The sequence below is a fragment of the Elephantulus edwardii genome, unplaced genomic scaffold, assembly GCF_000299155.1.
Source record: "Elephantulus edwardii isolate Elephantulus edwardi_28Jun2011 unplaced genomic scaffold, EleEdw1.0 scaffold00017, whole genome shotgun sequence".
Lineage (NCBI taxonomy): Eukaryota > Metazoa > Chordata > Mammalia > Macroscelidea > Macroscelididae > Elephantulus > Elephantulus edwardii.
The window spans coordinates 10,143,986-10,156,780 of NW_006399767.1; the positions used below are offsets into that span (position 1 = coordinate 10,143,986).

Genomic DNA, 12,795 nt, shown 5'->3' on the forward strand with positions numbered 1-12,795 from the left:
GAGGTGGAGAGGAGGGAACTTTAATATTGTTGATGGGATTGTAAAATGGTGCAACCATTCTGGAGGACAGTTTGGTGTTTCCTCAAAAAGTTGAACATAGAAGCTTCAGATGACTCCCCTATTCCACTACTAGGAATATACCCCAAGAAAATTAGAACTGAGACACAAATGGAAATTTGTACACCAGAGTACATAGCAGTGTTATTCACCATGGCAAGAACAGGGAAATGGCCCAAATGTCCAACCACAACTGAATGGATTGAGAAATTGTGGTACATTCACACAATGGAATACCATGCAGGACGCAGGAGCAATGATTTTAAAAAAAATACTAGATAACTTGGGAGAGCCTGGAGAGTAGTATGCTGAGTGAACTAATGCAGTCTCATAAGGACAAATAGTGCATAAGACCATTATTTGTTAAAATAGAAGGATAACTAGTAAATCCTGTATGGGAAGTCAAAGGGGGGGAGCCCTGAGGATGGTTAGGGGTGAAAACACAGTGTTACACAGTTTAGTGGGTGAAGGGAGGAGGGGAAGGAAATGGGAAGGATCTGGGCAAAAAGACAGGATAATGATGGGCAAGGTCCAATGGTGATTAATTTTAGAAAACATAATGCATGAGAATGAATGAATGAAACACAATGTGAATGAAGAATAGTGTGAAATACAATGTGTACAAAATTTGTAAGTAAACCAATTTAGAAACAGAAGAATATGCCTTGCAATATAAATCCAGTACTTTCTTAGAGTACTTTCCAAGAGTTGGTTGTGATTTAAATCAGCATGAGTATATACATATTGTAAGAAAAGCCCAGGAGGGTTAATGGATAAAGTCTATTTAAAGACAGCGTTTCAAACCTGTTAGCTGTGTTTCGACTCTGAGTTAGAAATGCAACTTCTTGTTTGGGGGAACCCAAGGAAACAATTTGAAGTCCTGCTATAAGGTGTATCATTTGGTCACTGAACAAGCAAGTATACATCATCACAGAGTCACTGCTGGAATAGAAAGACATTTTGAATTCAACATTTTGAAAACAATAAAGATAACTCACAATAGGATAAAAGCAAAAATACTCTTCTAGCCCTGTGGGAGGCTAGAGAAGCCGTTAGTGCCTCCCACACAAGGACACGGTAGTTAAGAGTATGGACTTTGTAGTTAGAGTGACATGGGCTTAAATCCCTGCCACATAATGTTGGGCTCTGATGGCTTAGCCCCTTACAGAGCTGCTCACTGAAAGGCTGTGTCTTTCTGTAAAGGGTCATATGACGATGTATACTGTTGAGTCAGAACTGACCCATAGCTGACCTTCTTGTGGTTTTCAGAGACAGTTGACCGCATGGGAAGTGATGGTCCGTCCTTTTCCTGCAGAGCAGCTGGTAAATTTAAACTGTGTGCCTTCAGGATTGCAGTACAGCTTCTTGCCACTAGGCCACTAGTAGTAAATGTTTGTTGTTTTGTGGGCTATGCAGGCTCTGTTACTGTTAATATGTTACTGTGCTGTGTAGTATAAAAGCAGATGCAGCCAAAATGGAAATAGAAATGAATGAGTGTGGTTGTGTTTCATTAAAATGCCATGAAAATGGAAATTTGAATTTTATATTATTTTCACACATAACAAAATAACACTCACATTTTAATTAAAAATTATTTAAATATTTTAAAGTATTAGCTCATATGTCAGATAAAAATGGGTGATAGGCTGGAATTGGCCAGTGAGTTGTACAATACTGATTCCTGAGAAATTCCCCATTTCTTTGACTCTCATTGGGTAATGTCACAATTTTATTTCAAAGATGCTTGTGTGCATGCAAGCACAATTTGTTTATAACTTAATGAGATAGAATATATTCTGCCCCAAATAAAAAACCAAACAAGTTGACAACTTGGTGGTTCTGATTTATGACAGTGCCAATCAATGAGTGTTAAACTAGAAATGGACTCCAGCGGGTTTCATCAATGGCTGACATTTTGGAAGTGAATCCCCAGGTGTTTTTTTTCTGAGGTACTTCTAGACTTGAATCTCTCACCTTGCAGATAGCAGCCAAGCATGTTAATTGTTTGCATATTTAAAATATGGCATAAATATGGAGTTAAAAATAAGTGCACTTAACATCCTGCATAGTTGCCTTCCCCAAATATTATTGCTATACCTGATATTAACATTTTGGAGACACATCACCCACAGAAATGAACTTTGAATGAGACATTATGCTATCCATGAGATAGCTATGAATATAATGCTTAGAATGTAGGTGTCACTACTAAGGCCCTTTGAGCACATAACTGTTTGTCATCTTTAATTGGTACCATTCATTCCTTTATAAAAAAAATAATATCTTTATTGGTTTGCTCACGAAGTTCACATGCATTGTATTTCATACTATTCTTCTTTCATATTGCATTTTGCACAAACATTCCCATGCATTATGTTTTATAAAATCAATCAACTTTGGACCTTTTACCCAATCATTACCCTCATTACCTAACCTTTTCAAATCTCTGCCACATCTTTCCCATTTCCTTCATTCCCTCCCTCCACCCACAAAACTGTGCAACCCTGTCGTTTTGCCTCTACCTATGCTCACCTGTCTGCTCCCCACCACTTCTCTCTTTGGGTCCCCATACATTTTTTTAATAGTTATCCTTCTATTTTCATAGAAAATAATGGTTTTATGCAGCATTTGTCCTTACGAGACAGAGTTAGTCCACTCAGCATAATGCTTTAGTCTCTCCCAAGTTATGTAGTGTTTCTCAAAATCGTTGCTCTGGAGTGCTGCATAGTATTCCATTGTGTGACTCTACCACAATTTCTCAATCCATTCAGTTGTAGTTGGACATTTGGACCATATCCATGTTCTTGTGATGATATGTAACTATGCTATGAATATTGGTTTATCAACCTCCATTTGTGTCTCAGTTTTAATATCCTCGGGGTATATTCCTAGTAGTGGAATATCTGGGTCATAAAGAGTTTCTATGTTCAATTTTTTGAGGAAACATCAAACTGTATTCCAGAGTGGTTGTACCATTTTAAAATTCCACCAACAGTGTATGAGAGTTCCCATCTCTCCTCACCCTCAGTCATTCCTTTTGACCCACACTGATTAGGAAGAAATTGTCAGATTACTGATCAGATGATGACAACAAATGACAAATTATCTATGAAAAAGACATTTATCTAAGCCTTTCATCTCTTTATCTTTTTCAAGCATAAATAAAAATCTTTTAATATCATTCATAATGATTTAAAAACCATAATAATTTAAGGAAATAATAATTAAAGATCTAAGAGCAAGATAGATTCCTGTGGTCAGGTCAAAATAGGCAAAGAGGATCATCAATCCCCACATTCTGGAAGATTCCCTAGCATTTGGCAGCCAGCAACCTTGGTTCATGCTTCTAGTCACCGTAGATGAGTGTGATAATGGTAACTTAGTACCCTCAGAATGAGCTGAGTGGACAGAATCTGTGTCAGACACCTCCTTCTTGATTTATGGAAGAAGCACATCCATATGCTCAGCTAAGCCTCAGGGGCTTACGGTATTTGAGTGTGTTATGGATTGAAGTGTGTTTTTACTTCTCCTCTGTTATACACGCTGAAATTCTAGCCCTTATAGCTATAGATAGGACCCTGTTTGGAAAAGGGCATCCTTGGTGGTAAACTGGGTTAAGTCTTGGGTTCTTCATGGTAAGATTAGAGGTTCAAACTCCCTAGCTGCTCCATAGAAGAAAGCTGATGCAGTCAGTTCCCATTAAGAATCAGTCCTTATCCCGTGGGATTGCCATTAACCAGAATTGACTCCATTGCTGTGGGTTTAGGTTTCTATTTAGAAATAAGGGGTTTTCTTTGCTATGTGAATGAGCTCATGCCTTAGTAAAATGGTTCCTGAGCCTGAATTATGTTAAAAAATAGGCATAGAGGTACACAGGGGACAGGTGCCCCAAGGACACAGGCACATATTAGCAGATCCAGCTACAAGCTCATGAGCTCCATGGATTGCTGGCTTCCTGAAGTTGGTGACTTAGCCCATGGCGAATAGTGCTGCCAACCTCAAAGGCACCTCAATCTGTCAGTGGCTTCTTGTGGGAGAACTATGGGAAATCTCCTGTGCATTTTACAGCCTTGGAAAACCAATGGAGGGTCAGTTATGAGTCCATTCTGGCTTTAAGATAATCAAAGGGGTAAAGGGTTATAGAGGAGAGTGAGAAAAGTAAAAACAGACTGGAAAGGATCTTCTCCAAGAGACAGATGCTGTATGTGAACTTATACACTCCTGAATTGTGAGAAAATAAGTATCTGTTCTCTAAAGCCTGTGATAATTTTCTTAAAGGTGACACTAACTAAATAAGATGCAGAGTGAACAGCCGAGTTCACTCACAGGCTAGGTCTCTGCAAATCTATGTCTGTGCCTGGAAAGTAAAGACCTGCAAAAGCATGCCCTCCTCATGAAAGCAAGAGGTTCCCATGTGTTTTTACTGCACACACAAAGGATGCATGTGAGGGATATTTTAGAAGACCATAGATATCCTCCTGCTCAAGGCATAGCTGAGAGGTCTCAGTGCTTAGGTATCTGGCCAATCCTTATTTCTAGAATTCTCTCAGCCAGGACTATGATCACAGCAGTGGGCTGAGAAATATCAGTGATCCTCCTACCTCTTGTAGATATAAATTCCTTCAGAGCTTCCCTCAGAGCCTTTTCTCTGGTGCTTCATTGTTGACGGTCCTGGGAAGGAGAATGGGCCCCAAATGTGGTCTGGTTCCTTGCCCAACAGACTATCAATATGTATCTTTACCTTGCTGACCTCTCTTTCTCTAGAACTACTCTTCTCATTGGATGGGGGCATATCTACCTGTTGCTGTCAAGTCAGTTCTAATTGATAGTAACTATACGGCATAGAGTAGAACTTTCCCAGTGCTGTTACTTTTGTGAAAGGAGACTGTCTTATCTGTCTCCTATGGAGCAGCTGTTGGATAAGAACTGCTGACTTTTTGGTTAAGAGCTCAGCACTTAATCTATCACATTATAAGAGCTCTTCATAGGATAAGGAGTAAGATTTGTACATCAATCTAGAAATGCAAATGGTACTTATCATGAGGGGAGCCAGCTCTCTCTTAAAGGAGCTCCAAGTTCTCACTGATTCCACAGTGTGACATCTTCCATTCCAGGTACCCCAGACTGGCTGCAAAACACCGAGAATCCAACACAGCAGGCATTGACATCTTCTCCAAGTTCTCCGCCTACATAAAAAATACAAAGCAGCAAAACAATGCTGGTGAGTGACTCCCTTCCTCTGTGCCTTGTGCTTGGCTTGTGAGCCTTTGAGATAACAGCATCAGAGAAACATCCGGAGTGAATACTGCTTAACTGTTTACTTAGAATGGGAGAATGTTCACCTCACTTTTCCTTTGATGTTGGGAGGGGTTTGTATATCCTTTTCTGCCTGGTACTCAAGGAAAGGCCAGCTGGACCATATTGCTGAATTTAAGGTAGGGATGTAATTGGAATTCTGAGTGTTCCTTGTTGTACAACATAAAACACTGCAAGGAGCACTTCTGTTGATTCATCCCGAATTCACCAAGATGCTTGTATTCACAGAAAGTGGGACAATACATACTGATTCCTTAGGGTCCCTGAAATGTGGTTGACCAGAAGATGCAGGAAGATGCTGGAGGCAGATGTATGGTCTGCTGCTTTTATTCCTGTACAGAAGACACTGGGAAAGCCCTGGCTTCAACTTCTATCTGGTCCTTAATGTCTGGCATTGATTACATACAGATCTGAGTCTGACTCTTTTGTGATTGTTGCTTATTTGGGTTTAAGTGCCTCATTATTGCTTACAGCACATTTATATTCTAATTTGACACTGCTGTTGAAGAATTCAAACTCAAATTCATTGCCATGGAGTCAGAACCAACTCATGGGTGACCCCCCACCACCACCACCACCACGGGCTTTTGGGAGGCTGTAAATCGCATAGGAGGAGATTGCCCATTTTTCTTCATTGGAGCCCTTCATGCATTCAGATTTTCAGAGAGTTGCCACTCTTGATTTTAGCAGAACACCACCCTATGAACTGCATATCTTGCCACTGTGAGATCTGGAGGTCTCTGATGGTGTAGTTCATAGATTGAGCCCACAGAGAAGTAATTACATAGGTTACTAGAACAACTCCCTACAGACTATCGCACCAGAGTTCTTTCTTTAAGAATTTATTATGATGATTTAAGTAAAACCATTAAATTGAACATGTGTTTGGAGATATTTCCTAGGCCATGTAAGGAGGGAGAGTTTCTTGTTCTCAGAATGACTATGGCATCCTTATGAGCTGGAGTCCCTAGAATCCAGCACAGTGCTAATCAGAATGATTGTGAATATCTGAGAATGAATGAGTGAAGGAACACACAAGCAGTGAACTTAAGCAAGTCAGTATATAACAGATGCCCTAAAGGAGTCAGAAAAGAATATTCTTTTGGACCAAAGTGATTATGAAAGGCAGCATGCTCAGGGTTGAGCAAGAAAAAATTTTGGCTGCAACAGAGTAGACACAGTGGGAAGTCAATGATTCACTAAAGTTACTGAGTTCTGAGATTATGTCAGCTATTGAATTTGATTCTGAAGCCTAAAGACATTTTCCCAAGCTTCAAGGCATTGGTAGATTGGAAGAAATGAGTTAAATCTGCAAATACTGTAACAAGAGAAGAGATTAATGATAGCTTAATACAAACACACACAGATGCCAGTGGATTGATTCTAATTCACAAGGCCCACGTGTGCATCACAATTTAACTGCACTCCACAGTGTTCTCAGTGGTTAATTTTTTTAGAAGTAGGTCACCAGATGACTTCTGAAACATGACTGAGTGGATTCTAACCTTCAACCCTCTGGCTAGCGGCCAAATGCATTAACTGTTTTCACCACCCAGAAACTCTGACATGATAGAAAACTCTCCATTCATTACCACTCGGTTGGAACCAACTCATAGCTAGCCCTCTAGTGGATTTCAAGTGCTATAAGTTGCATGACAGGAGAGTGCCCATCTTTCTCCTGGAGTCACTGATGGATTTGAACTACCAGAAGGATGATGTGTTTGGGTTAGTGGTGAAACTCACTACAAGCTATGCCACCAGAGCTCCTTGGCTTAATAGAAAGGAGTCTGAATTATTAGAGTCCTTTGAGAAAACTCTTTGAAGATATTTTGACTGCGTCATAAACCTTAAGGGAGAATTAGTTGATAAGAAATGTCAGGAGAAGACTTGAAGAAGGTAAATCAGAATAAGGAATAAAGACGTGTAAGCATAGCTCAGAACACTGGACTGTTATTCTGTGGGCAAGGGGTAGTTATTGGAAGTTCTTAAGCAGATACTACTACAACATGAGTGGCCTTTTAGGAACAATAAGAGGAAGCATGTGGAAAATAATTTTAGATATAGACAGTGGTTTTCTATCTCGTTGCTGTGTGGATTCTGACATAGGTTAAATAACCTACCAAAACCATCACATTGGAATTGGAGCTGACACATGACTGAGGTTTTCAGAGGTAGTAAATTGCACTAGAAGAGACTACCTATCTTTCTGCCTTTGAACAACTGGTGGATTCAAACCACATGCCTTTGGATTGCCAGCACAATTCCTTACCCACTGGTCCATCAGAGCCCTCAGAACTCAACACCTGCCTGAATATGATCTTACATTGATACAGGGTTTTTGCTGATATAATTTGTTAAGGATCTCAAGATGGAATCATCCTAGATTTAGCATAAGCCCTAAATCCAGTGATCAATATCCCTTTAAGAAAAGGAGAGTGCAGACAGAGACACAAGGAGAGGAAAGACAAGTGAAGATAGAGGCAGAGGTTGAGAGGTGCTGCTATAAAATGAATCACAGCTTCTGGCGCCACCTGAAGCTGGGAAAGGCAAAGAGGGATTCTCCCCTAGAGCCTTCAAAGGGAGCGGGATCCTACTGATAACCTTGTTGGATTTATTTACCTCCTGACTTCTGGGGTTTCCAAATCTGTAATCTTTATGGAATCAAACTGTCACATGTTTTTCTCATAGAGTCACTGGTGGGTCTCAGCTGCTTTCAGATGACCTTTCAGATGACAACTGAGCACTTAGCCATCAGGACCCTTCCTGTTCTTTTAAGCCACCAAGGTTGTGATTGTTATGATAGCCATGTTGCTGTTTGTTACTGTGTGCTGTCAAATCAGAACCCACTCATAGTTGATCCTCCATGAGTTTTCAGAGGTAGTTAATCACATGGGAGGAAATAATCCATCCTTCTCCAATGGAGCAGCTGGTGGACTTGAACCGTGTTCCTTGACGTTGTCAACACAACTCCTTACCACTAAGCTACCAGAGCTCCCTATGTCGCACTAGGTCACCAGACCTTAGAGAGTGATCTAGTGGGTAAAAAGTTGTGCTGCCAACCCAAAGCAAATAGTTTGACTCTACCAGCTGCTCTGCAAGAGGAAGATGTGCAATCTCCTCCTGCATGATTTACTGCCTCTGAAAACCCTCTATAGAGTCAGTTATGAGTCGGTTCCAACTCCATGGCAATGAACAACAAAGAAGTGATAGCCACAGAAATGAAAAGAGATCCTCACAATAGTCTGTGAGAAAGGCCAGCTGTCACCACCTCCCCAGTGAAGGTCTCTGAGGCACAGGAGATAATCTCCGTAGCTTTTCTTAGAACCAAGTACCAGAGCTGGTACTCTAACTGGGCTGCTATGACTCTCCATCCCGTGTTTTTTTCTCTTGACCACAAATATATTTGTTCATTCTTGTCAAAGTGCCATCATAGAGTTTATCTCATTAGACTCTTGCAGAGTTTTAACATACTTGGTATTAACATCCTATCCATACTTATCATTTCCCTATGCCCAACCTCAGAGTAACAGCTTCCATGGAACAGTACCTATTAAATTTCTTCCAAACCAATTTTGATTGTTTTCCCTTCTTCTGTCTCACTGTCTGCCTCCCATCCCCTTCCACCATTACATCGATTTTGCCCTTGTGACTCTCACTTCTTCTAAATTATTTTCACATTTCAAACACCACCACCCTCCTGCATTCCTGCCTTCCCAGATAGTCTGTTCCCCCAGAACTCAGCCCTCTGTGTTTTCTTGTCTTTTTTCTTTTAACAGGACACCACACAGCTCTTCATTGTAACTGGCACTTTCCCACTCTTCTCCTTTTCCCCTTCACTCCTTGGCTCTACTCCCACATTCCCATATTTTGCAAATGTGATTAATTGTATGGAAAATTTTTTAGGCTCAGCAAACTTGAGGCCAAGGCTCCTGGGATATGTTCTGCTCAGCCCTCCTGCACCCTCTTGAGCTGGAACCCAGAACCATGTCACTGTGTGTTTATAGTGTCACTATCAGTCATCGTTGACTTTCTTTCATATGCATGCAAATTTTTAATGAAAATTTTGCTCCTCAAAAACAAACTAATGAAATTAATTGGTCTTGCATAGTTTTCATGTGTTTAACAACAGAACCATACCCTATCCCACGCAACACTATATCTTGGGTGATCCAGTTAACCCCTGCTCTCTGCTTGTCCCAGCTCTATTGCAGTAAGAGCTTCAGATTTTAGATTCTGAGACTCATTTGAACTTCATGCTTTTATACACTTGTTATGAGCTGCTGTTGTTGTTGTTAGGTGCCATTGAGTCAAGTACGACTTCTAGTGACCCTTTGTATAGAAGACTTGAGCCCTGCTCTATCTTGTGCCATCCTCATCGTCTCTGACACATTAGAACCCATTGCTGAAGTCACCATGTCAACCCATCTCATTGAGGGTCTTCATCTCCTTTGCTGACCCTCCACCTTTTCAAGCATAGTGTCCCTCCTCTTCAAGCTACTTGTCCAAAACATAAAAGATGAAGCCTTCTTGCTTGTAAGAACTACTCTGGTTGCACTTTTCCCAATACATATTCGCTTGTTCTTTTGGCTGTCTATGGGTTATTCAGTACTTTTCTCCAACATCGCCACTCAGAGGTACCAATTCTTCTTCTATGATCCTTATTCATGCACTACTTTTCCATCCCCTCACCCCCCACCCCGGATCTTCAGGTCTGCATCTGTTTCAAACACTCTTGCTGCACATTGTTCCTTTTGTATTTTCTTTGTATTAAGCAAAGCCCTCCTTTCAGTGGTGTCTCTGAAGAAGCACTCCCAGATAGCATTTGTTGCAGCATAGGCCTGGTTTTGTTCAAATTCCCTTAGATTCTGCTCTTCTGAGAATGTCATGATCTCTCCAGCATATTTGATTGGGAGTTTTACTGGGTAGAGGAATCTCAATTGGCAGCGGTTTTCAGAGTTTTGAAGATGTCATTCCACTGTCTTCTTGCTTGCATACTTTCTGCTGAGAAATCAGCATTTAATCTTATTGGTTCCTTTTTTTGTAATTATTCATTTTTGTCTTGCTGCTTTCAGAATTCTTTTCTTGTTTTTGATTCTGGATAATTTGACTATAATATGCTTTTTTCCTTTTAGGATCAATTCTATTTGGGTTTTACTCAGCTTCTTGGATGTATATTTTCTCATTTTTCATGATACCAGGAACATTACCTTCTAGTAATTCTTCCACGAGTTTTCAGTACATTTTGTTGCTTCTTCTTGTTCTGGACTTTCTATTTCATGTATATTATTCCTCTTGATGGTATCCCACATAATTCTTAGACTTTTTCATTGTCCTTCCTTTTTATTCTACTTTTTTTGCTTTAGCAGATCTGTGCTGGGAGTTCTATCTTCTGTTTCACCAATCCTGTGCTCTAGCTCTTCAGTTCTGCTCATCTGCCTGTCCAACATATTAACAGTTTCTGAGATATTAGTTTTATTATTCTGGATTTCTGTTTCTTGTTTTTCTATAGCTTCTAGAACTTCACTGGTCTCATCTGCTTTGTCTTGTATTGCTTTTTAAACTTCCTCTAGAGGTTTGCATGTAGTTTCCGGCAATTGTTTGTATTTTTCTTTTAACCACTGAAACCACTTGGTCATTGTTCTTTTTAATTCCATGTCAGGAAGTTCCATTAGCCTTTGAATTAGCCAATGAATTTCATTGTCTCTGCATTTTGATCACTTTTTTTGGGCGTGACACCTTGTTTTGGTTTTGTGTAGGGCTCGAGGTGGTCTGTTTCTTCAATGGCATTGTGTTGATGATGTGTGGGGTTTTTTTAAAAGAAACACGTTTTGTTGTGTTCTGTTTGTTGGTGGTTTGGAAGCTGTTAGCTTAGTTCTAGAGGTTTGTGAATTTAAATGAAGGTTTTGATTCTGTAGAGAGTTCTTCCACCCTGGGTGTGTGAAAGTTGTATTTCAGTGTCTCTGCAGTCTCAATAGTACAGGCAACTTCTTCCCTCTGGGCTGTAGGTGGCTGAGTCATGGTTAGGGAGGCATAGCTTCCTGGAGCTCTACTCAGTGCAGAGCCAGAGCACCATTCTCAAGTTGGATGAGATCCTTAGGGCTTAAGGTCCCAAAGAATCTCCTCTCTACCTGTGTTTCAGGGAGTAAGTAACTGGCTGGGCTATAAGCAGTGAGACAAGGCTTCTTGGAGCTCTGGATGAGCCTTTGCCAGAGAGGCAGGGCTTCTTAGAGCTCTGCTTGCCACAGGGTCAGACTGAATCTCAAGCTGGGCGACCTCTCCTTTCCATTTGTATCACCAATGGTGTATCCCTGGCTGGGCCTTCAGCACACCTTCACAAAACTGCTCTGAGTTTCAGGCAAGAGAGAATCTCTATGTAGCTATGTTCTAGCAGTGTTAGGTCCATACTTTTCAGATCACCATGTCTTTTGTCCTTGGAACTGCATTGTGTGTTAGCAGCCAAGCACTTCACTATTGTGTCAACAAGGCTATTTTATAGAGTCTTTTGACATCCTCTTTAATAAGGTACTAAGATGCAATGGAAAGACACTTGCTCTATTTTTTTTATACTTTGAGATCCTTCCACCTCTGGTCTTTGGGGAAAGATAAAGACTTGGCTTCTAGATAAATCTTCTCATCTTGCCTATTGTGACTCTAAGACAGATGAGTGTGTTTGATGATCCACTAGGTACAAATATCAGTTATTATTCTGAGTGTAACAAAATGGCAGATGTCTAGCAGATATTGATACTACAGGAAAGGACTCTGGGCTAAACATTTAGCTGAAGGAGCTACATACACATAATTCTACACAGACAAATCTACGAGAGAAAAGAAGGTAGCACCCACCAACACCCACATTTGTAGAAGCTTAGGCAGGATGGTAAAAGACAACTAGCTTTAATCATAAATCATTATGATTTAATCATTTAAACCAACGATAGGGTTTGAGTTCACCCCTGCCTTTCCAGGGATCCTTTACCCTTTCCCCCTCTTTTTTCTTTTTCACTTTACCTTTCACTAGCTATGTCTCTGTGTGGATCACAACAAGCTATGGCTGACTCTGAGAAGAATGGGAATCCCAGAACATTTGATCGTGCTAATGTGAAACCTATACTTGGACCAAGAGGCAGTTTTCAGAACAGATCAGGGAGACACTGGATGGTTCAAAATCAAGAAAGGGGTCATCAGGGATGTATTTTGTCTCTATACCTTTTCAATCTGTATGTAGAACAGATCATCTGAGATGTTGGCCTGTATGAGGAGGAATGTGGCATCAGGATTGGTGGAAGATTAACCAACAACCTGCACTATGCAGATGACACAGCCCTGTGTGCTGAAACTGAGGAGGACCTGAAGTGCTTGCTGCAGAAGGTCAAGGACTGCCGCCTCCTATATAGACTGAAGCTCAACATCAAGAAAACA

General features: G+C 40.6%; 1 protein-coding gene across 2 annotated transcripts in view; it reads left to right on the forward strand.

Annotated features, from left to right (window-relative positions):
* The window catches only part of CLIC5 (chloride intracellular channel 5), a 269,785-nt gene that overhangs the window by 212,073 nt on the left and 44,917 nt on the right, over positions 1 to 12,795 (forward strand). For both annotated transcript variants that reach the window (XM_006881933.1, XM_006881934.1), the window contains exon 4: positions 5,172 to 5,278. In XM_006881933.1, the coding sequence (XP_006881995.1) occupies positions 5,172 to 5,278 (107 nt within the window). The remainder of the gene's footprint in view (positions 1 to 5,171; positions 5,279 to 12,795) is intronic.